Raw genomic sequence first — 27929 nt, 5'->3', positions numbered from 1 at the left:
TTAGGCAGAACTGTGCAAACAAAGAGAGATCAGCTTGAACAAGGAATATCTGCTATATACACATGCGGTGATGCATAAAGTCTCTGATTCACAAAGAAAGGGGTGAATGAAAAATAAGGATGTCTAAGATAACTATAAATTAGTCAGCAATGCATATAAGCAACAAAACTGCATTAGAATGTGTCCTGTTTAATTTTATTTGTCTAAGCAAAAATAACGACTGTCATATATTTTTAGCATTTTTACAGAGGACACACTAAGTTGTTGTTCAGTGTAACATTTGTCATATATAGTTCATATAACAAAAAATCTCATCAGGGATATTTAGAAAAACAATCATTAGGTGACATTGAAAGCCCCCAGCCCCCAAATACTAATAAACTACAATTTTAAATCTTTAACCATCTTTGCCACTATCCTTCAAACTAATTGATTTTACCCATTTGTCAGGTTTAATCATTTAAAAAATAATACAATATATGATCACATATTCTTTTATATATTTTAATAAGTACAGGTCAGAATAAGTATGCGGTTTCATTTTTACATTAATATACAGAATGATGATTGAACATTATATCACCATATTTGGACATTTTATATTCCCAAAAGTTATTTGAAACAAATGTATACGCTTTACTCGAATTTAATATGCTTTTAATTCGATGTAAAATTTTGAATACTTTTTCAACCATGAATATCATACGGTTTTCTTGGTGTTATGCAATTTTAAATCTAACATCGTTGTGTCTTTATTAAACATTTCAAAACAAAAACTTTTTAAATCAAGCAAAAACAAATTAGGTCAAATTAAATAATGATTGTGTTAATAGATGTTCTCCTTTTCAAGAATTCATTTCTTGAAGACTGTACCAGCTATCTTTTTTTAAAAATCCAATAAAATAGTTGAAAACATGTTCATTATAATCTAATAGATCTAGATACCAAAAGTACCACATCATGTCTCCCTGTAATCAGGCACTCGACAATGTAAAAACGAGGATGTTTGGTCCATGAATTGTTGAGAAAGCCAAAGGTTAAGTCTAAACTGATCACATACACCCTCCAGTGTTGACAACCTATATCTACTCCAATCCTCACCATCAATCGAACCTGAATTCACTGAGACTTTTGCCTTTTTCAGGCACTTTTTCTGTGCTCTGGGAGGGTCAGAGGTCACATTTTGTGTTTGATAACTTTTAACTTGCAGTTTATAATATACCCACGTAAATGTATTACTAGTATATTTCCAGGCAAAACAAAGCAGGAAACTAGGACACTGTTTGACAGACACATAGGCACACGATGTTAGTTAAAAAAACAGCTTTATTAATACCTCTCGTTCAAAGAAATATAAAAGATTGAGAGTCACTTCTATATTTACAGAGCATAGATTTTGCTTCAAACAAACAGAAACAAATCCTACTTGTACAAATTGAAAAAATATCTCCTGCTGTGACTGTTCGATATCAGATAGTCAGCAGTAAAGAAAATAGTCCTCTTCATCTCTCAATAATAGTCTGTGCAAAGAAAGAATGCATATCAAACACACCGTGTTGCTGCTACATTAAGGCAAACCCCTAGGAACAATACACTTAGGAAACTCCCTGGTAAAGTGACAGTGTCGATTAGATCCCACATCTTCCACAAAAACAAAAGCATAAAAAGGTCAAAATCTCTTAAAACGGTTAGCATTGCACTGAGAGATCATTCAGTACCCTTTAAATTCAAAGCATATCACTGGTTGACCATAACTGTGAAATAAAAGCTTTAGAAAGCATGAACTTCTGGGCCTCAAAGAGTGTTTGCCAGTCGGGTTTGGAGTGCCGGTTATGGAAGCGGTGAATCTACATACGAATAGAGGATCAGTAGTTTGACGACTTCCTCTCTGCTCAAAGTGCTGCGAGGGTTTGTGCCCCTCGCCATAAATACCTCTTCATTGGCATGGAAACTATGAAAACCTCAAAACAAACTCAAATCCACTGCAAAAGAAACAAAGTGGACACTGCATATTAAAAGCAAAGCGTAAAATTCAATTAAATTAAGGAAAAGAAAAACTAGTTCCTAAACACATTTCCTCATGGCATACAGATATGTGCAGGTTAAGAGGCAAAAAAAAAAAAAAAAAAAAAAAAACCTTCTGCATGCTGCTGCATGTACAAAAAAAACAACTCAAAAATACATTTATCAGATCAACTGATACGATTCATTTAAGAGACAAAACATTCACAAACATCACACGAGGAGCAACCCAACCAGCGCGGCGCTCGGACTCTTACTCGTCCACCACGTCAACTGAACTCAAAGTCCTGTGGAAGAGCGGCAGGCAAGCTTAGTTTTGGTAGATCTTCTCCGTGGTGTTGTAGTCGTTGGTAGTGCAGGTGTGGGAGGCCATGTCTCGGTGGATGGGTTCAGGGCTGTTATCGCCGCCAATGGTCAGGTTGAGTAGACTGGTGCATGTAGGCAAGTAGACGTGCTGGACATGTTCCACCTCTGACCGACACACTGGGCATGACTGTACAAAGACAACAACAGACTTGATCAGTAAGCATTCACCACAATACCATGCTAGGAATATTTTTATACTGCCTGCAAATAATAACATAAGTCATATGGTAGATAGTGGCAGTTAAGGCTGGCTTATATTGTGATAGATGTATCTGCACAGCAATTAGTAGCTTTATTTTAAGTCTGAGAGTGATAAAGAAACATGTGGTAAAGGTCTGACCTGTAATATGATGCAGAGTTTACTTGTTTATTGGAATGAGCTTTATTTACAACTTTTATGATGTTAAATGTGAAGTCATTTTGCACTGATGTCATTTATTATGAAAAAATGTTTTGGTTTATTTCCATAAAATTATAAGTTATAAGAGAAAATAATCAAAAAGTATTTAACTAACTGGATTATGCTAAACTAAGCATTATTACATAGTTATTTCATATCTAAATGTCAAATAAGTGAATAATTTTACTTTAAGAAAGTTTAAATATATATATATATATATATATATATATATATATATATATATATATATATATATATATATATATTATTTATTTATTTATTTTTTTTTTTATTAAACACTGGATACATGCTATTTTTTTTTTTAAATCCGAAACTATTAAAAACTGGTTATGGAAACTGAAATCAAATAAATATTACATGAAAAACCAGCTTATTAAAAATGTCTAGAAATGTTGTTTTGACAATTGACTAAATTGATTAAAATAGAAATAAAATGAATTAAATTGAAGCTATAGAATTCAAGAAAAACCCACAAATTTAAATGGAAACTGGAAAATATAAAAATAAAAGCCAATTTAAAATATTAAACTATAATACATAATACTAAACACTGCATGTGAATGCAGATATCTTAATCGTTTTATTCAAAGTTTTTAAATTTACAAGAACATTTTAATTGATGTATTTATTCATTTATCTATCTTTTTAAACAAATAAATGAATTCATAAATTACTACACTTTTGATGAGTCACATCACATGAAATTTTGCAACCTGAACTAGCCTTGCCTGTCATTTACATTTATTCATTTAGCAGACGCTTTTATCCAAAGCTTATATATATATATATATAAAAAAAAAAAAAACACTTTACTTTTCTTCATTATACCCAACATTGTCAAAAATGTCAATATTATAAAGCGCTTTAACCTAATGTTCTCTGACCTGCAGCTGTTCAGAACAGTTCTGGCAGCACACCATATGACCGCAGGGGCAGAACGCAGCGTCGATCTCTTCCTCGCAGCACAGCATGCACAGCAGTGCCTCCCGCAGTTTCTGCAGCTTCTCCTGCAGCAGCCGGCTCTGCTGGCAGCCCCCGCAGTCCAGTGCCCCCTCCTGCTCACGTGACGGTGAGCGGGACGACGGAGTGCGCTCCCCCGGCCTCGACATCATGTCCACGATTCCAGCGTTGTACAGCGCGCGTCTGGCGTAGTCGTACACTTCCTTGGAGGTCCGCCGGATGTCAAATACATACTTCTTGCCAAGGTTGATGTTCTCATTGAGGAAAAGCGAAGCCAGGTGACCCTTGAAATCCCGGCTGTATTGCATCATGACGGCGTTCGTTACAGTGTCACACCTGCAGACAAAAACAAGAGCGATTGGTGAGCGAGACTGCATATTACACACTAACACATTATCTGCTCGGCGTCTGCAGCTCAAAGATCCATTATCCATCACAGATAATGGGCTACTGGAAAGGTGCTGTAGTTGTGAAAATGAAGGATGTTGCCGCTTGTTAGAGTTCAAGGGTAGAGAGCAGTAACTGTTCTTCAACGTCTTGGTAATAAAAGCTCTTATCGGGGGCTGAGGAAACCCGGTTTCAACCACCTTTAAACAGGCATAAGCTGTTTTATGGTCAGTCTGTCTAGAAGAGTCTTTAAGCAGGCACAGAGCAGCATTAACTGCTGTGCAAAGATGCAACATTGTATAAAAGCTAGATTAAATTATGCCAGCCCTGACCCACTTTAGCCAGAGTAGCAAAACATATGGTTGTGATTGCTGTGTAAATGCATTTATGCCTCCTCAGAACAGCATTAAATAATCTGTGTAAAGATACATAAATGACACTTCAGAAGCACTTCTGTGCCACCTTTGCAGTGTAAATTTGCCATCGGTTGAATAATGGGAACACATGTTGCTACAACGTCTCCTAAGATTTAAAATGTTGGGGTTCGTTCATTGCCTGTTTATCAGAAAGTTCCAGGTCATACGTCACCCTAAAAACAGAAATGACCAAAAAAAATCATTTTGCTTAAGGAGAAGCACTTAATTATGTTCTGTGACATTTCCATTACAAATCAGCACATTTTCCCCATCAAAACATTACTGTATTACAATGAGAATTATCAGTGAAAATGAGAAAGAAACAAAATAATGAATTTAAGAGGGAAAGAACACTCATGAAAATTGGAAGCTTGCTTTTATTAATTGATGGGATTTTATTTATAGATTTGATTTATTGACTGATTGCATTTTATGTATTTATTGATTCATTTGGGATATTATTAATCGATTGTATTTTATTAATCAGTCAGTCAATAAAAACAAAAAGACAACAAATGCATATAAAGTCCAATCAGTCAATAAATAAAAACCCCATAATAAAAAAAGTGATTGAATGGATTGATGTATTGTATTTTATTAATCAGTCAGTCAATCAATCCATTCATTCGTTTTAAGGAATTTATATTTTATTAATTTTTAAAAATGTAATTTTAGAATATTTCAGAATTATGCAACAACATACTTTTTTTGACCCACTTGTGCAGCTTCCTTGTTCTTAGTTACTTTGTAACGTGTTTAACAGTGCAAGACATTCTCACAGCTAGCTGTTTACAAAGAAAAGCTGAAGCTGGTTTGCAATAAACTATGCTCGGAGAAAGTCCAAAACAAAAGCACATAATCCTGTACTTTTCTGACAACTGCATAAAAACAAGAACAAAACTGCTGACACAGAGGCTTTCTATGAAGAAAATACAACAGAACATTTAACAACAGCCACGCCAAAGAGAGATTATTTCCTTTCTATCATAACAGTGTGTAAAGAACATCATATGTTGAGTGGTCTAGACAGGTAAACTAAAGAATGCTAGATACTCAATGTCACGTAACGGAAGTGGTGTGCACAAGATGTGTAGTGTTAAGCCTGGCAGAGCTGCACATTAACAAGAAAATAAAATTATGTTTTAGAACAGGGGTGCCCAACCCTGCTCCTGGCGAACGACTGTCCTGCAAAGTTCAGCCCCAACTCTAATCAAACACACCTGCCTTTAATTTCCACACAATCCTGAAGACCTTAATTAGTTGCTTCAGGTGTGTTTGATTAGAGTTGGAGCTAAACTTTGCAGGACAGTCGTTTGCCAGGAACAGGGTCGGGCACCCCCGTTTTAGAATGTAATGATGCATTATTGTACTCAATGAAGGGTTTTATGGTGGCTCACCTGTAAAAGGCATGCGTTTCTGTGATGGCCCGATACAGACCGCTGGCTGCTCTATTACTGATTAACTTGAACAGCAGGACCACGCTGTCGCTGGTTTCCTTGGTGACAGTCAAGTACACGCTCTTCCCTGATTGCGTGGCAATTTGTATTATGGGATAAGATATTCTGCATTGAATGGAAAATATGACGTATTACTGAAAGGCAGCGATGGCACAAATTGATTTCGTGTTACATGACTGATTCTAATGTGAGCTAGGCGTTATTTTATGACACAGTTAAGCCATCAAGAGCACTTTATCCCATGCCTAACCTGTTAACCAGGCTGAAGTCCTCTCGGCAGATAGCGATGCCGTCTGGTCCCACACCGATAGCCAACCTCTGTCCTTCAGCGTCCCGCACCCAGTGCCACTCCACCCCATAATGCTCCAGAGACGACACCAGCTGCAGGGCCTGGTACTCCACCGACGCCTGGCTCAGACCCTCCAGAGCCTTGTGCTTAGCTATAATACTGCCAAAAAACAAGAGACACATTGAGCCTAATGCTAATCCTGTGAAAAGTAGGACAGAGAAAGGAAAATCTATGTTGTGAGATTTAATTTTACTGTGTGACATAAGAAAAGCCTTAACTAATAAACTAATAATCCCTCTTATTACAGCTAGTAACACATATAACATAACGTCAATTACTTGTATTATGGCTAATGATTTGTTTAAACTGGAAACAATACTTAATAACTGATATTATCTACTTCCAGTATCAGCATATAAAACAGACTGGTAGATAATTTTAAAAGTACGTTAACATGGGCGTTAACCAATAGAATTGCCAATATATTGTGCATAAACAAGAAGGCTAAAATAACACACAAGTCACTGACAAAGTCCATGGCTTCGTGTTCCCCTGTATGAGGCCCTTTGATTTTCTTGTACGCATTAGTCTTTATTTGATTCAGTGACGATGATAATTAAATCACTACAGACAGATCTCATTAATCCTCTTTGATTGGGTTAGATAACAGACGACCTAATCAACTACAAACAAGCTAAAGAGTCTGAACAGAACTCTATAAAAGGAGCAGTGTAATTAGTCAAACAGATTTGTTTACATCTATGCGGCTCTGGATAAGATGTTCACAGGAGTGCGCATATTACAGCTCAGCTCCCTTGACTTTCTCTATTAAGTAATCACCTAAACAGCAAACAACCAGTTTAAAATGTATTTGAGGGTAAAAATCACAACTTTTATACTAAAGTAACATTAAGAAAGTACACCCACTCACTTCTCTCGGATGACAACTTGTTTTATTTTAAAACGACTTGAGTTTCAGTTTCATTTATATTTTTAATATTTCCTTTCAGTTTTATTTTTAACAGTTTGTGTTCATAACAGATGAACATTGTTCTTCGTTCATAACAACCCAGTGAAAATAATAATAATATCAGCCCTGCAATGTAGTTGCAAAGATTTGTGCACACTAAATGTGCATTTGCAAACAGTTGGGAATATTTTCATACTAACTGCATGACTATATGCATTTACATATATTTTATCAGTTAAAGTACACGACCGCTCCACAGTTTGGGATTTTGTTTTTTTATAAAAAGAAATGAATACTTTTATCAATCAAGGACCCAAAGTGACCATAAAAAAAACATTTATAGTTTTGCAAAGACTTCCATTTCAAATAAATGTTGTGCTTTCAAACTCTTTCAATCATAGAATTCGCACAGTTTCCATAAAAATATTAAGCAGCACAACTGTTTTTAACCGTTTTAACATTGATAAGAAATGTTTCAGCATATTAGAATGATTTTTGAAGGATCGTGTGACACTGAAGATGCTAAAAGTTCAGCTTTTTAAAAATCACAGGAATAAATAATTGAAAAATATATTCAAATAAATAAATATTACTTTTATAATTTTACTGTACTTTGATCAAATAAATGCAGCCTTATATATATTTTGTGTCATTTATTTTCCAACCTCAGTTACTTTATTCTCTCTAATCGATTTATGAAATGGATAACCTAAATGATCAACTCCAAAAAGGAAGGTTCCGGGTTCAACACGAGGAAGATAAACTCTACAAACAACCATTTCTGATTTCTTGATTACCACAGCAGATGTTTGTAATAGAAAAAAAAAATACCACACACACGAAGTTGAAGGTCACAGAGATAATAGTGAGTGACATTTTATTTCTTTACCTGTTGATGGTGGCTTGGCTGGGCTCTGTGGCACACAGTTCGGTGTACCAGTACTTGGCTGTGTTCTGGTTATAGTCCCCGAACTCGGCCTGTGCCAGGAGGGCGCTGAGCTCTTCGGCCTGCTCCGAGCACATCCGCAGATGTCCACGATGCAGATCCTCTTTCACATGCATAAAAAACAGGTGTCTGTAGAGCAGAACAGAAAGACAAAGAAAGTGAGAAAGTTAGTGACGAATGGAAACAGGTGGCTGGTGGTACTGTGGAAAGTGAGGGAAGCACATATGGATGTCGACAGGTGGTACGACAGGAAAACGAGAGCGATCCACGCAGACTGAAACAGCTGACGGGGAACTTTCATTACAAAAACATCTTGCACATGCTCTCATGTGCTGGATCCAATTAGCATTTTAGTATGATCCATGAATAGAGATCATTTATAGGTGAACCGATCCTTTAAAAAGGAACAGTGAAAACCAGAAGTGGCAAAAAGTCAATTGAAAATAACAAAAGGCCAAAGGAAAAGCAGAAATGACGGTTTCAATTCGAAATGGTCACTTTCACTTCAAAAACCAAGCAGGAGAATATTGCTACTGCGTTGTGTGTGTGACTGGTTTGACTTTGGCGCAATAGGCCTCGCCGTTATACGGCTCTTAATGCAGAACGCAGTCGGCGTGTTTCCAAACGATAAGCATGCCGTCTCATACAAGCATGAAAACCACACTCACTACTCACTGCTGACATAAATCCCTTTAGCTGTAATTCAGGTGTGCCAATTGTGTGTTTTAATGAAGACTGATCTCTTTTCAGCTGTCTGTGGGACTGTCAGTATTTATTCTTTGATTGATCAATGACAGGAGAAGTCAAGGATGAAACTCGACTTTAAAGTCACAAACCAGGCTTGCAGCCATGAGAACTCTGGTTTGTTATTGACTGATTCTCTTTAAGGGAATGTTTTTCACTTTGACTAAGTGTCCGGATACTTCCTGCTCTGCTGTAAAATGTACAGATAAATGGAATTGAATTACACTGTAACAGCAAACATGATTTACGTGATTAGTCAATAAATGCCATTCAATAAATGATTCTTAGAAGAGCAGGTCTGAAAACTCTGGAAGTTACTTGTAAAAAATAAAAAAATGGACATGCATTTTTTTTTAAATGCACTTTATAATGATGTTAAATTAAAAGTTTCTTTAAAAAGTACATTAAAGAATGAAAAAATATTTAAACAATGATTTAAAGTAGTATGCTTATTTTGATGTGTTGCATAGAAAAGCACAGGTAAAGTAATTGAATATAATTTTAATGTGTCATTCAATATATTTTGAGTATACTAAACTGAAACTTCATTACAAATGTGTATTTACAAATATAATCAAATGCGTAACATACAAGTTTCAATAGAAATTACAAATATTTTAGTTTCTCAAATACTTGTACGTACATTCAGCATTAAACATTAACTAGATTTCAAAAGACTAAAGTAACGAAATAAAAAACAGAAGTGAGTCTGCATTGTGCATGATTAAAAAAAAAAAAACTGAAGAAAATATAGAAAAGACTATGTAAATAAACTATGAAACAAATGCTAATTGCATGTCTGCACTGTGCATGATTTAAAAATAATTAAAAGCTAAAAATAGAAATGTAAATAAACCTGTGAAAAATTGTTTGTATTTCTGCATCATACTAGAGAGGTGAAACAAAATACAAATGTTATGTTATTAACAACTACAACAACTTAAATACAATTTTTTGATTTAACAATTGTAAAAGTTATTTACTCACGACACTACCACTTTTTTTTTTTTTTTTTTTAACAAACATGTTTGTGTGTGGTTTTGCGTCATACTCCTGTTCAGTGAAAAACAACTTGAATTTGTCTGAACTGTATCAGCTGTTAATCTTCTCCCGTGGTTCTTCACAAACCTGTCTAGTAGCATCATGGGTGAACTACCACCTAAACCTCCCTTCTTCCTGAACCAACCAGCTCTAGCAGGTTTCTGTATATCTGACCCAATGTCCTTATGTCCCCATACCCTAATGTCCATTAATATCCAGTACAGGACACAGTGTCAGATTTTGCAAGTCCCCCGAGACTAGATTTGGAGACCAAACAGGGCTGATGTTTTCCCCAGCATGCATCCGTTTCCCCAGCCAACAGAGGAGCATGGGAACACCAAAAACAGGCTGGGAGATACTCCTGCTCTGCACGCAGGCGATGGGTCTTTAGAAAAACAAACAGCGGCATATCAGTTTGTGCAGCGCTGCCGACAAAAGCCCCGGGCTGATAAACATTGACTTTGGATGAAAAAAGACACTAGAAAAAAAGGCGGAGAACGAAGATTGAGGTGGATTCATAGGCCATACAAATAAACAAGACCTGCCGCTTGACAAAGGGAGTCTCGCCCGGCCTGACGAGGCACTTCCCTGTGGTGACATCAGACTCCTGTGATGAATTACCTGGCAGGCAAAACAAAGGCGGCTGATAGAGGCAGGGAGACAGAGAAGTTACTAGCGGTCAAACTTCAGCTACTCCAGGACAGAACATGTGGCACCGGTTCAGTCAGGATCGTTACAAGACTAATCTTAGAAACACGCAGCTGCGCTGATGCAGCCACTCATCATCAACAAACACCACCACACAATCTGATTTTACCATGGTTAACAAGGGGAATGTGTTGCCAAAAACTTAACGACCATTGAAAATCTAAAATTGAGTCATATAAATGTCCCATATTGGGCACACACTTTATAAAAAAATAAAATAAAAAATAATAATAATAATAATAATATAAAATAAAATAAATGGATAAATAAATAAACAATTATATTTTCTGTACTTTGAGATAATACAATATTAAAGAAAAAAAAAGGTGTAAGTAAGTGTACTTAAATTGTGCCAAGACACTTAAATTGTACTTGTAACGAAATGGACACTTGTATTTTCTTAAATGCATTGTACTTCAAATCATTGTTTAAAAATTTAAACAATTCTTTTTTTTGTTGACTAACATACTAAAGCACATATAAAGTAATTGATTATAATTTTAAGTGCATCATTCGATTTTAAGTTAATATTTTAAGTGTGCCAAATTGAAACGTCATTACAAATGTGTATTTACTAAATTTAAATCAAATGCATGAAATAAGTCGTTTCAATAGATAAATGCTTGTCAGCACATTCAGCATTAAACACTAACTATATTTCAGAGACTAAATTAAATTTATGAAATTGCATTTAAAGATAAAAAAAAAAAAGCACTAAAGTTAATCTAAATGCATTTAATATAAAATTTAGCTAGATTTAACTAGAATACATCTCCATTTAATTGCAATTAACATTCAGTTACTCGTCCAAAAACATTACACTCAGTTCACACCAAGTGCACTTATGCAAATAATATACTTTAAAAGAGTGCAGAAAGTTTTTCCCCTTCACAAGGGAAAAGACTTTATCAGCTATGAGCAGCTGAGACCAGCCGGTTGTGGAGGAGTCTAAAGTCTTAATGCTATCAGATTAGTGGGCATGAGAGAGCGTCCGGGGGCCACATATGGGCCCCACTCGCTCTCACTACATCTCACTTCATAGCCTTTTCAGCAAAGTGAAAGTAAACACGGAGTGTGTGTGCGCACAAGTTCAAGCATTCATGTTATAAAAGATATGATCCTGTCTGTCTGGAACCTTCATCAGGAATGCCACTGCACCTGTCTGAGGCGATAAGTGAAACTAGAGCACAACGCAGTCAGTTTTTCCTACCATTCAACTCTACATGTTTTGGGTACGTTATCTGCCTATTAAGGCACCTACAGCCCATTAGTTTGCATTTACTACATAAATTTACACTAATAAACAAATGTTTCAAATATTATTGCCACACCTCAACAACAAAAGTAAAACTTTCCACTAATACCCCTTTTCAACCAAGGCAGTTTGAGTGCTGGTTCGGAGCCAGAGCCTAGTTTCAAACCGGTTCTTTGTTTTTCGACATCCAAAGCACCAGCTCCGAACCAGTAAAAGTGGTTCGTAAGTAGCACCAAAACATTGCTGGGCTAGAAGAAAGAACCACTTGCGTCAGGAGCTGGGGGCGGGGTTACCGTGACCAACAAGACGAACAGAAACTTGGACCGCCATATTTGAAATAGCAGCTAAACGTGAACACGTTTGATTCGCCGTGTTTGGATGCCGATGTAGGTTCGCAAAACCATGAATATCAATAGCAACGCCACGTCCCCCATTGCTGATAGTTTGTTTAGGCTTGTTCGGGATGGATCGGCGCTGCGCAGACCGTTTGGTGCAGGCTTATCGGGGTGCTGCGGGGGGCGACTGGAAAGCAGACGGCTCTTTATGCTTTTGGATCGCTCTCACGGTGCTTTAGTGTGTTGCGTGCCGATCGATCGATCTGCGTGGCGCTGATGCTTTGTACAGATGCCTGTTGTGCCACGCTAGTGATCCGAAACATGAAACTTATTCAGTGACGTTCGCCCTGGCTCTGTATTGGCTCTCTAGCTTGTGGAAAAGCAACCGGTTCTTAAAGCGCTCGCCAGTCGAACCAACTAAGAACCGGCTATAGCACTGGCTCTGAACTAGCACCTGGAACTGCTTTGGTGGAAAAGGGGTATAATATCTTCAAAACAAAACTAAACAGCACAAACACGCAACTCTTTTCTTTGAGGGCCCTAAATTTTCTCAGAAGTAAAATCTCAGAGTTCCTCACAAAAAAAGACAAAGAAATCCTCACTTTGCAGAAGGAGCATTTGATTGTGTAACTGGAAGAATACAATTAAAACGCCTGTACCGTTCTGCTGACAAGAAATGGGTCATGGCGTGATCTCTGAGAGCTTGAGCTTTGCGAGGGAGGGCTTTTATGGGTTTGAGGTTTTGCCTTCAAATGCAGTGCACTTTTTGCAGAATTTCCTCAGATGTCTGGCAGGAAAGTAAATCTCACGACAGGCAGAAAGAAAATAATCTGAATTACTCAAAGTTCACCAAATTTATGGCATCGTCAAATCAGATGATCACTTTGGGAGACATGGAAGGGTTTAAATAGATGGGCTGAAGGTTGGCAAGACTGTAAATGGGTTTAAAACATGTGAAAGTAGGTTTCCAAAAAAAAAAAACATTTTCAAGGCAATCCTGTTTAACTGAAATGGAAAATAAATAATTTAAATATTACAAATAAATTAAATTGGGAAACATGACGTGTTGTAAGATTAATCCTCTCCACATAACCTTATAAGTCACTGTTTTTGTTCTCACTAATTCTTTCCTTTCTAATTGTTTCATCTTCGTTACAGGCACTCATTGTTGGGGGGCCAGATATTTCCTCTGAAATGAAATGAGAATCTTCTGCCCGGAGACAGCAACAAAGAGGCCAATCCGCACAGGAGTTTCATTATTTTCAGGCACCCTTTGAAACAATGTGGTTTCAGAGTTAGTCAAATAACATTGCGGTGAGCCCTGTTGCGGGGGTTACTTGCAGTCAACGAACTCTAGTAAACCCTGCCACCAGCTCCATGCATCACAGGTAAACACCTCCTCGCTAACCCACAAAGTGTTAATCATGTGCCCAAACATGCCGATAAAATTGGGTATTCAAACAAACAAGACCTGCTTTGTGAGCAAACGCCTCTGGTAAGTGATGCGTTCTGCATCAACTTTGCAAACGGTAATAATGCCGTAGGCTGAAAAAACTCCCACAAAATTTAATTCTGCGCAGAGACAACCCAACATCATTTCTGAGTAATACACACTCAGCTCAAGAGAGGTGTAGGTTACTATAGTTCATCCACAAATGTGGTTAAACCTGTTCTGCTGTCATCGAAGCGCATGCAATCCAGTAACACAGTAAGACAAGAGAGCTTTAGTGTTTTAATTCATAATATGATCATTAAATCAAGAGAAAGAGAGCTAGATGTAAACTCAAGGCTTAACATGAACATCTTTTGATAGAATTTCACACCTCAGGTTTGCATTTGAACATCTATACTGTTAAATATTACACTAATTAATGAAATAAGCCTCAGAAAATAATCAAATAATTCAGCACTGAATCAGAGACATGACTTTACAGGGGAACGGCACAGTCATTTTTTTTTTTATAGTTTATTTTTTATTTTTTGCCTTTTGTCACTTACTTTCAGAAGTGAAAACTACTAATTAACGTTTGTTTATAATTTAATGCAATGCCACGTACCACATCTATATTTGTGTATTTGTGGCAATTTGTGTATTTGGGGGGGGGGGGGGGGGGTTGTAAAAATTACAAAACCCTAGCAAAGTTAAAACCCATCACAGCCCAAAATATGCCTCAGAGATATTGGAGGATTTTCATCCACTTTACCAACAAAAACTTGAGATAGTCTAGAGCAATTTCTAGAGCAAAAATGGACATTTCCTTCCAACCATTGGACAGGACTGATTTTGTGCTACACTAATGGCCATTTTTGAGGATATCAGCGTTAACAACGGTTTTGAGGTGAAGTTGGAATAGGACAAGAATGGTAATAAAGGAATGAAAAAAAAATGTGAATGGGATATTTTGTTTGCAAACCATTTCCCATGTTATCGTCACAGCTCAATGTTTCAACATGTGCTATTCGCAAAGCTAAGGCTTCTGTTTTGTGATCTATACATGAAGCTTCAGGAGGATCTTGCACGTCATAGTCTTCCTGCGGTAAGGAGGTAATCAGGAGCTTAATGGGATTGCTGGTGACCTTGTTGTTAGGATTTGATGTAGGGCAAGAGGTTTGTCTCTGCAGTTGTCTGTTCGTGTTTGTGTTGACCCCGAATAGCACCCGCTCACCACCAGTTCCTGCTGACAACACCCAGGGCTCGGACTGTGAAGATAAGACCGGAGATCACAGCAGCAAGTTTTGCATATTTGCAGGTGTAAAGAAAACCAGAGTGTGGATGGATGTTCTCATGTTTCTGAACAAGAACCAAATAGCCAAGGCAAGAGCATGTGCACGACTTAATCTTAAAAACATTATTCGCTGCTCTTCCCAATGGGATGAAACTAAACCAGTGGACAAATTAATGTTTAAAAGAGCCCTTCTCTTATTTAAAGTGTGCTGTGCCTCTGCTAATGGTGCTGGCCTCTGTGGATCAACAGGATCATTCAGTCCTGATGAGAATGCTAAACACTCAAGCCCTCCAAAACAATACAGGCATCTTTACACAAGCCCGGCACGCATAGCATGCCATAAAGACTAGCTAGAGCATAATCATGAGTATGCCACCGTGCTGACTACTCACTAATGGCCTTAATTCTCCCCTCATAACAACAAAAACAGTGTGCATAGCCAAACCAATGGCTTTTCAGCCAAAAGTGGCCTCTAGTATGGTTTAATGAGGTTCAGCAAGGTAAGGTATCTACACATTACGCAGTGTCAGTAAACACTGGCAAATATTGATTTTAATGGTGATTGCATGAAGACATGAAAAGTGCAAGGACTTGCCACAGCAGCGCACACACACACACAATTAAAAAACAAAGGCAAAAAAAAACAAAAAACAAACACCAAATACTTTGTCAGAGCTTTTGCTAGTTTGTAATGCCTTTGGGGGGAGAATTTTGTTTACTCTGTCACATGAAGCTGCACTTGTCTCCGAATCTGAGATAGGATGTGACGTTGCCAGAAAGGGTTTTAAAAACACGTCAGCTAGCTAACATTTGGCTTGACGATCACGTCTGATTATGCATATTGAAAATAGAGCAGGACAGATTAAGGGTGTTTTCACACCTGCCTCATTTAGTTCGGTTGAATCGCACTAGAGTTCGTTTTCCCTCTTGGTGCGGTTCGTTTGGGCAGGTGAGAAAGCAGCAAATCGCACTCGGGTGCGCACCAAAAGCGGACCAAACAAGCGTATCGAGACCTCCTTGAAGAGGTGGCACACTTTCAAACGAACCCTGGAGCGGTTCGCTCGTGGTGAGAAAGCAATCCAACCCAACGGACCAACGAACCAAGCGGTATCATAATTCATAACGGGAAATATGTTATATAAAAAGCAGCAGTCAGTGTCTAGCAGTCAAGCGCTATATAAATGTAACAAATTATTATTTTTTGAATGCAAGTGAGAATTTGTGAGAAACTTTGATTTTGTTAGTGAGAGTATTTGTTATTGCAGTTGAAAACCAAAGAGCACCTCTTCATATTAAAATGCTGTGTAATTAATTACTCTTCTCCACGCATTACAAGAATGCTGTCCTGACGAAGGCTCGATTCCCTCTTGCTGTAACACATTTATGTTCACACACACACACACACACATTATATATATATATATATATATATATATACACACACACACGAGAAAATATAATTATATATAGATAGATATATTAGAGCGGAATGACCGCTACATTCGTTTTGAGTTTGCCAGGACAGCTATAAAGCCGCAATAAGCCCGCGGAGCAAACTTGTCAATCCATCTTGATGAGTGACGCAGAGGAACGTAAACAAGTGAACTCTGACCAACAAGAGGACAGCTTTACTCACATGTGACTTGCATAAACACAGTTTGGTACGCTTTGCAATGTTGCCGTGTGAAAGCGAACCGAACCAAGAAGAAAATGTAACAATGTTAATCCCTGTTTCGGAACAAAGCAAACGATCTACAGGTCTGAAAGCGCCCTAAGAGATGCATTTTTGGGGTGGCGCTTCTTTAACATGGGATTGTTTGTGGTTGGGAGAAGAGGTGGGGAAGCTCTGATCCTCAAAGGATCCAGTAATTCTGTAAGCAGGATAAAGGCCCTCAAGGCCGGTGGTTATCTTTAAACTGCACCGTTTGAGGATTTTCCCCAGCTCATAATTAAAACAGAAACATAGATGTCCAAGCACTGGAAGCAATCATTTGTACCGAATCCCTTTTGCTGTACTAGTAAACATTTCTTCTATCTGGCAATCATCCACCAGCACTCTCCACCGAGGAAGTATAAGGATCTATTTTTGGAAGATGCACTTATACTAATGAACATGAGGAACGGTCATAATAATGGACTACAGAAGCAAAAGCTGTTCCATTCGGCCCGCTCTGGGGCTTATATAAGCAGCTCTTCGGCATTCAGAGGCATGTGCACTGTTTAGTGCATCTTACATAACAGTACAGACAGAGATAGAAGGTAGAGAGTGTGAAAGCCCGAGCAGAGTTCTAGTCCGGAACTGGAGCGGAGGTGCAGCAGGGGTCGGTGCATGGCCCTTTCTCATTTCAACATTTCGAACTCCAGAATCTATCAAGGTACAGTTTTTTTTTTTTTTTTTTTTTTTTTTTTTTTTAAATGGGCCAAGGCAGAAAGTACATTTATCATATTCATAAAACCCCTTGACTTGACCAAAAACTTCCATAGTAATGTCATATAAATAAACCATTGATCAGTAATACCCACTTTAAGATAAATCCTAGTCCTGCCCCCTTTTTTACATTGGAAGGCCAATTTCACTCAGAAATGTGCAACATCATAGAAATGACTTGTGAAGGTTGCTCCATGTTGACTTGAGTATGTTGCAGCAACATGAATACGATAATCAAACATTACCACGGAATTACCAACTCTAGGCCTATACAGTCAGTGAACCATAGTTTTGTCACAGTACTTTTTTGTAACTTCCAGCAAAGGTTGAATCGACCCCTCTTGCACCTGTTTGTAATATGCATGAGTCTTCATGAGCTCACTTTCAGTCGTAAATCAGCACTTCGGACCTCTGTAATAGTTTTACCGGGATGTTCAATCCAATTACAGCTGCAATATGTTCACACATTTTCTAAGAGGACATCAAAAGTACCAGACACAAAATGATGAGAGAGAATGGCAGACTTCATGCGCATACACAATTCCACTTAAAAATTCTCTGTGGGGAAAACCATGTGGCTTCAGGCTGCATTTGTATGAGTGTGTGGTGAATATATGCCAGAGCTCAATGCCAGTCAATGCGATGAGCAGTGGAACGCAGTGTTGAAGTAGGGCAGAGGTCATTGCACAAACAAGGTTAGGGAACATGACCCTTGAGGCTGGGTCGCATCATGCATGCATGTGCACACACACAAATCTACAACAGTGCCAAAAAGTTAACAAAGGACTGTTTTCATGTGACAGCAGCCTGCATTACACTCAGAAATGCCAGGCAGCCATTTATATTCTGCTATTGGCGTCAGTTTCTCCATTTAGTCTATTACTCTTGTACTGTTCCTTTGACAAAAAGAGAGCGTTTTATACTTTGTGTTTTTAGAGGAATGCAAGAACATAATTCTGGCTGATATGATAAGTTGATAATTATTTTCAAATGGCAGATACAATTCTATGATATTTCATCTAAATATTCAAAACTAAATACTAAAATACAAAAATCATATAAAATCAGACAATAACCAATTCTAGTAGAAAACAGTTGTTTTAAACTGAGCAAGAGAGACTTTGAAAAACATTTTAAAAATCTTTACTACTCCAAACTTTTAAAACGTTTGTTTTTTAATTTTTTCTGAACAATATAAGCCACCATTTATCTTTTTCTGGACACCTTTGGATGTCACTTATGTATGTGTATGTGTTGGGGGGATTACAATGAGGTCATGTGACAGTAGCATACTACAGTTTGAGATATTTATGAATGTATAATCATCCCACATTCTATAAAAAGGCATTATTCCGTGTACACTCTGCAGTAAGCAATATGCTAATGTTCCATTCTGAACACTGCCAGCTTCTGCCACATATAGGGCACAATGACTGTATTCATTGTTATTCAGTGTGCCTCACATTTTCTCTTCCAAATATTCAATCTCAGCCTGATCAAAGCTTTGCTCTCATCCTGATTTCTACAGAGAAACAAAGTCTCAACCCCCACCATCTCAGATTTTCCTAGCACGTCAGTCTTCACACTTTCACACCGTAAGCTGTTTTCGTGCCCATTTGGAAGTCTGTTCAGGGTGCCTTAACAGCTTGAATGAAATTACGTGTGGCGGCTCTAGGGGTGCGACGTCCCTCCACCTTGCGTCAAGAAATATTGCGTAAAGCGCAACACGTGCAAATTTTAATTACCAGTCCAAGTTTCTCCCTCCCCCCAAAATCCCTCAATCTTTCTGTCCGCCATCTGTCAGTGACCCCTGCTAATCTCCCTCAGGTCAGCACAGGACCATCTAAACCAAAAAAAAAAAAGGGGGCTTTTAAAATTACAAATCCTTACAAAAGGACACGCTCCAGAAACGGAAGCACACATGCATGCCCATGCTGCCCTGTCAGAGTCGCTCTGCCTAGAGGATGCATGGATGTGGGAATGCCTGCGGGATCTGGCACGCCATGCCATTTCATTTTATTGAAAAGGACCCAGCAGAGCTTGGAGAGCACAGAACGCGGGGCTCCAAAACAGGCCGCCTATCAAATAACGGCACACAGCAGATACCGGAGGAGGACAGAGAGTTCACTGTGGGGTTGAAAGTGGTACACTGCAGGTACATACTCACTGCAAAGTTCAGTTAATGAAGTACGAATGAGCATGTGACACTACTTATAACATCACACAAGGAGAGAGAGTGAAAAAAAAAAAAAGAGCATGAGGTGGTGGTGACTCTGCCAGCTGTCTCTGTGGGTCAGAGCTGTTGAGCAGGGGGATCGCATTTCCTGCTGCCGCTCATAGCACAACGACCTACAGTAACCCACAGGGAGCAGGGTTACTACAGGGCAAACCACTGTACTGAGAGGGAAAAAAAAAAAAAAAACTTTACAGGCTACTGTGCAAAGTGCTCTCTCTCTTTCTCTACCCAAGACACATGAGTTCAGCTGATGTGAAGCTGAAAGAACACTCAAAACCAGCATTGTTAAATGAATATTTAATATGTAACATGCCCTAGATTTTTTGTGGTTATATCTTAACACGGTCACACTTAAAAAACAAGATATAGCTCAAGTCGGGCGTGGAATTCATTTTAAACACAGTAAATGGAAGAGAAATGGCTTTACTTCCACTAATATCACACAAAACATGCTCAGTTGCCTTTCTTCCTGTCGTTCTTCTTCTGAATTTTTTTCTCACTGTGTTGGAACGGAAGTTTAAAAATGTCTCTACTCATAAACGATGATGAAATGTTCTCAGTCACAACTTCCTCAAACAATATCCATTTCATTTTTGTAATTCACATGGTTTTTTGTGTGTACATACCTCGTCTGCTCCTGCAGAATAAGGTGAGGCTCCACGAAGAACTTTACTCGGAGCCGTAGTCTGCAGGGCGTGAGATTGTCCATCTGATGGGAGATTCTGTTCCTCAGGTTCAGCCACAGATTCTCTCCCTTACTGCCAGAAAACTGCAGCCCAAAGTAATCCACCTCAATAATTCCCAACTTCCGACATACCTATCACCAACAAAGAATGAGTCTCACTGTTAAACATCAGAATTGGTTTCCTTGTCCCCTTCAATTTTCTCTGCGGCGAAAAAAGGAGCTGGACATTATGCCCAACATCTCTTTTTGTGTTTGCCGTATAAGAAAAGCATTTTCTGTATTTATTTATTTTTTTACCTGAGAATTTTGCCATCATTTACTCATCCTTATTTATGGACAAACGACTCCTTTAACCATACATTTAGCTAAATGTATTTGTTTATAATATAGTATAATTAGCCATGGCTTTACTGTAGTTAAAAAAAAAAAAAAAACCCGTAGTAACCATGTTTTTTTGGCACACCATTTGTATAACACAGTTTTACTACAAATATCATGGTTAAACTATGGTTAGTGTAGCAAAACCATGGTTAATTTGCAGTTACCATGGTTTAACTATAGTAACCATGGTTTTATTTGTAGTAAATCCATGGTTAATTTTCAATGTTGTGGTTTATTTGAACAAATCAAGATCAAAAACAAACTATGGGTTAGATTATTATTTTTGAGTTTTTCAGGAGGCTATTATTTCTCCTCGAAGTCATAATAGAGAGAAAACCCCCTTTAAAAGGGCAAATCTGAAGTCCAGCGAGGCAAAATGACGCCTTTAGGCACTAGGCTAAAGAGGGAAATAAAGTATGTACAGTTCATGAAAATATCCTGAGATGACATGCTTACACAAGCAAAATTAATTCACTAATTTAAGCCTTGTTACACCGCCATAAAAACGCAACATTCATCTCCTTCAATTTTATGTTTTCAAAATTGGTGCTAGAGTAAAAAGCAACATAGCATTGGTGCTAGAGTAAAAAGTTTGAGGTTTGTGTAAAAATCATACAATACAACTTCAGAGATGTCCCCAAAACATTTATAACATGTAGAAAAAGCATCCACTTTGTCATTTACATTGGAGGAGGTGTAGTATCTCCATGCACGAGCCAAACATCTGCTGCTGAAGGAATGAACTTTAGTAACCTCGAGCATGCCATCACACATGCATGCACTATTGTTTAGAATAACCAAACATTTTTTTATATATATTTTTCTGAAAATAATAACGTAAACGTTAAACACGGTGTTTGTTAATTATCATGCAAAATAATTTCGTTTGTTTTGAAACAATACAATATATGTGCAGCCTAACATTTGACTATTTGTGTGAATGATCTAACGAAAGAAATGTTCAAACGTGACTTAAAAATGCTTTAAGAACATGCATAAAATAATTAGTCATATTTACCCAAATAAACGCGTGAAATCGAAGACATAAACAGACTGATGTTGATATCAAGTTTCCATGTGCTTCATATAAACTCAGGCTCAGGCTATAGATTTTGTTTTTCAAAATTTGTGCTTCTTTTCTATATGTAACGCACGAGGGCTGATCGTATACATGCACGCTTCAGAAACATGTAGTAACATTTCACATTAAGACTTTCATTCATCATCTTACCTTATTCAGACAGTCCTCTCCGTTCGCCTTCGCGTCCACTTCAATCTCCATCACCACCGCGTCCGGTCGAGTTACATGGCAGAGCATTTTGGAGAGGTGTTTTGTCTTTGGTCTACCCGTCCAGTGCGAAAAAAACAGTACAAACAGCTCTCACTGTTGTCTTCTCTAAGCACCCTACATCAGCCCTCCCTCACTTTCCTCAAGCCTTCTGTTTCTGTGGTTGAGCGTTTCCTGCATGTATAGATATATATACAAATGAAGCGCTGTTTAAACCCCGCCCACCCCCACCACAGCCAATCACACGAGGCGTATCAAAATCTACAGCGAACGCTCTGACAGCAACAGAAAGCCTGCCATGTTCACTTAGTAGTGAATACTGTGGACGCTACGAGCGTCCCCTTCAGGTGCGTTATATTTATGAAGATGCTCGAGTCAAGTTGATTTAATTCAGATAACAAAAAAAGTATGTGCATTACTAATATAATTAGCCTACACATGTACAGTACATATTCTATCTATCTATCTATCTATCTATCTATCTATCTATCTATCTATCTATCTATCTATCTATCTATCTATCTATCTATCTATCTATCTATCTATCTATCTATCTAAAAAAAACATTGTGCACACACAGCAATAAATAAATAAATTAAATTAAATATGCATGCTTTAATATAAATTAATGTAAAAAAATAATAAAATTAAATACAATGTATGAAAATACAAACCAATTAAATACTTATTTAAAATAAATAAAAATATAAACAAATAATACATAAATAAAAATACAATTAAACAAAATGAAATATGTTTTCAATATAAATTATAAAAATGAATATATCTCATAATATAAATATAGATTTTGTGTGACAAAATGAAACCTCGCAAGAAACTTTACTTGAAGTTCGATTGCTTGTCCTTCTGAGACACTATTTTCTGATCAGATTTACACTCGAGTACGTCCTAGCAAATATCTCTTAAGTAAGAATGCGGCCCGACGCCAGAGCCTGCGGTCTCGTCCAAAGCCAGAAGACGGATGGAGTGAGTGCCAATGTGTTACTGAGATTACACTTCACATATATTATGCATGTTTGCTTACAACCCTCCCTTGAGGAGTGTGTTGACACTGTGAGTGAGACATCGGCCAAAAAGCTTTTGATAATGAAAATTTGAACAGAGAGGGGGGATAAAATAGCTATTGAGCTATCAATGCATTTTCCAGTCATGTCAGACCAGCAGCAGTCCACAGGGACTAACTAGATTGTGTAGGCCTCAGAATGACCTTGCATTGAGTCGTGCGAGACAGCCCCGGGACAGACACCCAGTGCTCCAACACCTGTCCCCAAACTCCACTCAGTGTTCCCTGAATACATCACATCAGGAAAGCAGTGTGCTTGAGGCTGCTTGGAGAAAACAGCAAGCGTGAAATGCCAAGACGGATCTTTTCTGCTCACCGTAGCCTGCACACACATTGCCAGTTTGAAACTTTTTCTCCACAAGCATTCACAGCCAGACATGACAACAGTCTGACTAAAGTTGGCTGCACAAACAGCAGAGAGTGTCAATGAAGTAACTGTTTCTGTAGGTGTACTTAAAATTGTTTACAGATGATGTTATGAATAAAGAGGTGTACAATCTATTCATATAAAACTAAAAAAATGTGGTGTTGATGGTCCTGGCTCTTAAAGGTATAGTCATCTGTTATCATTTACTCACCCTCATGTTGTTCCAATCCTGTATGAGTTACTTTCTTCTGTTGAACACAAAAGAGGATAATTTGAAGAATACTGGTGAACAAACATTTGACGGCAGCCATTGACTACCATAGTAGCTTCAACATGTTTTCCGCTGAACATTTGTTTTGATTTGTTTTTAGACTTTACATCGAAAAGTTCATAGCATTTTTATTAATTTATGTGATATTCACAAACAGCGAGTTACTGTCGCACAACTCTGACAGAAATTCAATGATGTCATGATTAGTTATCAAGGCACACGTGATCCAAGTTAGCTGTCATGCTTTCTCCAATGGTAGACTCGCAGATCCCATATGACCATCTTGGGTTCAACTAAAAATCCATTTTTAGCGCAAAAAATGGAAAAAATTGTAAAAACGCTGTATTTTGCACAGATAATATTTTAAATTGTGGCCATGTTGTACTAATTTGTTCCCTTGATTTAGTTAAATTATGACCATTGTTCCCTTATTTTAGGTTCAACTGTGGACATGTTGTACTAATTTGTTCCCTCAATTTCGATAAATTGTGGTCAGGTTTTTGTGAACTAAAATGAGAGAATAAGTCATGAGACCAAATTATGGTCCCATCACGATATCTTGCTTTTACACCACATGTCATGGACAGAAATTATATTCTTTTTTTCCTAGAAAAAACCCTAAAATATATTATTAAAATTTCAGAACAAAATGCAAGTGATGTTTGTCCATACAAAACTTGCAGCCATGATATTTAGGAGTTGCAGGTGGTTGTCAGGGATCAGGGTAATGCTATGCAGTGGCAAAGATATTCAAAATGGTTGTAAGCATGTTGCTATGTGGTTGCTAGGCTGTTTCAAGCGATCACTTATTGGCTCAAGTGTGAAGAACTTACACTCAAGTCCCTGTGATGTTCTAGTCCAGGCATCCTCAAATCTGGCCCACTCCTGCAGAGTTTAGCTATAACCCTAATCAAACACACCTAAGCATGCTAATCAGAGTCTTCAAGATCATAAGAAAATCACAGGTAGGTGAGTTTGATCAGGGTTGGAGCTAATCTCTTCAGCAGATTGGCCCTCCAGGGAAATATTTGAGGAACCCTGTTCTAGTATATACAGTAGCTCAGGTCATTCCTTCAAAGTAAGTATATAGATTTGTACTCATTTATTTATTTATTTTATTTCAGCTTGTTGTGGCAAGCATAAATAAAAATCAGCTCATGAATGAGAATTTTGAGTTTTCATTTGCTTTATGAATGCTGATATTCATCCATCAGTGACAATTCATGGATGTAGAGCTGAACTTCTCACTCTCCCTGTGGGACTGGGAAGAAATACATGATGGGTGTTTCAATAATCTCATAGAGAAGCATGTAAAAATCAAGTCAAGAATCAAACCATGCACATATGATAAACTGAAATAATTATGCTTTCTTACATTAATCAGATTAGCAGCCTGCCACAGTTCTGCTTGTATCAGATTGAATGAACAGCTTTTAATGCATTATGCCGACACAGCATTATACAATCTGTTGTAGCGCATGGTTGAAAAGATGACAAACACTACAATAAATCAGTAGCTTGTTAAATTTGTCATATTTTGCATATTAAATCAAAAGCTTACTTTGGTACTGTGGTCTTTCATCCTTAAGCCGATGTTGGACCACAGGAAATTTGGCAGTATTTTCTGTTTTATAGCAGATTAGATTTTCATACAAACTGTTCTAATTGGCAAATGATCAGAATGTCCAATCCTCAATCATTATGCTGCTTGCACAACGCGATTAACCCAAGCAGCACACGTTCCTGGATCAACATCCTATGTTCAAGCAGTTATTTCCCTTTGATTTCAGGTTAGGGTTGGAATTGTTTGGAGTAGGAAAAAGTTTTAATGTTTTTGAAAGAAGTATCTTTTGACCTTATGCATTTATTTGAGCAAAATTATAGTAAAAAGAGTTCAATAGTAAAAATAGTAAAAAAAAAAAAAAAAAGTATAGTAAAAATGGCAATTTAAAATATCTGTTTTTGTGAATATATTTTAAAATGCAGTTAATTACTGTGATGCAAAGCTGGATTTTCAGCATCATTGCTCCAGTCTTCAGTGTTGCATGATCCTTCAGAAATCATTCTAATATGCCGATTTGATGCTCAAGATATATGATGAATAGTAAGCTTAAAACAACTTTTCAGTCACAACAACACTTGGAATAGTTTTAGCATGTTAATTTTTCTTGGTGGACTAGATCTGCTACACTGCTGCTGCATACTATTTATTTGAAGCATGGAATTGTTACTGCCAGTAGATACTGTGACGAGTTGGCTGCCTCCCCCTTATTATCATCACCACCCCGTCCCTTATTCACTGCCCTTCACCAGGCTCCCGACGGGAGTGGGTGTGTGAGAGGAGGGGCGCTGAATCAGCCAGGGATGGCGGCGTGTGCTGAGGCGCACCTGGACCGAATGGAGCCTCATCACCGCTGCTGTTTAAATGCCGAGCGTGCCTCTCCTCGAGAGATCGGTCTCTTCCCCATGCATGCACCTTGGTGTCCTCGTGGGTCCAGGAAGGGAGCGTGGAGGGATTTCCATGCCGCCAGAGACGTGAGCTGCAGGACCCGCGGTCCGGACGAAACAGCACCCGTGATATGGCCGTCGGGCCAGGATGCCGGGCCGACCAGTCCCGTCGAGTGCCGTGGGCCAAAAGTTAGACAAAGCCTCTGGAGAAGCCACCGCCCCTCGCGCCCCGGACCTCCGCCCCTTACCTGGACCCTTCCTTCCAGAACACTGCCCCTCCTTCACAAACCCCGCAGCACGACGAGGACACCAGCTCCCCTGTTTATTTTGGACACTTTATCCCCTCTAGACACTTTATTTTATTATTTCTGTTCAATAAAAGCCTCTCCGAGGCCTGACGCCACACCCACTGTGTCTGTCTCTTCCCGCCACAATACACAGACCCATATGCTATATGCATGTAAGACATGCTACTGCTGCATAAGTATAGATTTTTCTATACTTATTATAAATCCATTAGTAGATCTAGACAGGTGGAGCTGGGGGAGGTGGAGGGTTTCAGAGGAAATCTGATAGCGTGCTGCAGGACCAGCTAAAAGTGAACTCTGAACTAGACTATTTAAATGTTGAGCAAGCAATCTCATTGGCTGCAGAATCAGCAGAGACCAATCGGCTTGCCATGTAATAAATTATGTGATTGCTAGCAGGTTGCATGTACACAATCTTTCAGTTTCATGACTGAAATAGATATTTATTAGAAATATAATTGTTAACAGTATTTAGAACTGTTAAACAGAACAGTATAAAGTCTTTACTGTCACTTTTGATCACTTTAATGGGTCCTTGCTCTGAAAGAAGCATCAATTTCTGTACAAAATCTTATTTCTGAAAAAACAATAACAAAATAAATCTTACTGATCTCAGACTTCTAAATGGTTTCAGGATCAGGACAATGGTTTTGATGTTGAAGATTTTTGAAGAACCAAGTCGACAAATCAACACCAAGAAGAAAGTTACAGAAGCTTCTTGTGATGAGAGCCCTGCAGGTAATAATCCCAGAGAAGATGAACAAAACATCTGAACAGGAACATATCTGAGGAAAGACTCGTCATACTCTGTAACATTGAGTTTGTCTCTGTGAGTCTCTGATATATCTTCTTTGAGGTGGGGTGTGACAGTAAGTGATTTCTGTAAAAGCCTCAGGGGCCGTGTGAGATTGTGCGACTCAATGTGCTCAGACAGAGGTGCAATCTGACTATAATCAATTATTTTGACAAGGATGGGGCTCATCTTGACACAACATCATATTTATCTTAAAGAAACACACTTCCTATATGTAGAGTGGCTTTGCTTATAAAAATTAGGCCACCGTTACATCCCACATCAGCATGAAGCTATGAGGAATTCTGACGGCTTGTTTATTCCCCTTCTGGCTCCACACTTCCAGCTGATGAAAAACTCAGTCCTCTGTGTGAATGCTGTGCCACCTTTTAGTTAAAGGAGAATACGACTCTGGTCAAAATAATCCATCTATCTATCTATCTATCTATCTATCTATCTATCTATCTATCTATCTATCTATCTATCTATCTATCTATCTATCTATCTATCTGTCTATCTGTCTATCTGTCTATATATCTATCTGTCGATATGTCTGTCTGTCTGTCTGTCTGTCTGTCTGTCTGTCTGTCTGTCTGT

At 38.1% G+C, this 27929-nt stretch overlaps 1 protein-coding gene across 1 annotated transcript; it reads right to left on the bottom strand.

Moving 5' to 3' along the window:
- Positions 1 to 178: 178 nt before the first annotated feature.
- Positions 179 to 22226, bottom strand: LOC306885189 (E3 ubiquitin-protein ligase MYLIP-A). The gene is made up of 7 exons (XM_079441567.1): positions 22005 to 22226; positions 20334 to 20524; positions 8178 to 8363; positions 6280 to 6477; positions 5970 to 6134; positions 3694 to 4105; positions 179 to 2515 (listed from the first exon to the last, which is right to left on the bottom strand). Exons 1-7 carry the CDS (start codon positions 22089 to 22091, stop codon positions 2333 to 2335), a joined length of 1422 nt encoding a protein of 473 aa, XP_079297693.1. The 5' UTR covers positions 22092 to 22226; the 3' UTR covers positions 179 to 2332.
- Between the last annotated feature and the right edge of the window lie 5703 nt (positions 22227 to 27929).

Source organism: Barbus barbus (genome assembly GCF_936440315.1).
Source record: "Barbus barbus genome assembly, chromosome: 19".
NCBI lineage: Eukaryota > Metazoa > Chordata > Actinopteri > Cypriniformes > Cyprinidae > Barbus > Barbus barbus.
The sequence above is the reverse complement of the archived record's forward strand: the minus strand, read 5'-3'. Positions and strand labels throughout refer to the sequence as shown.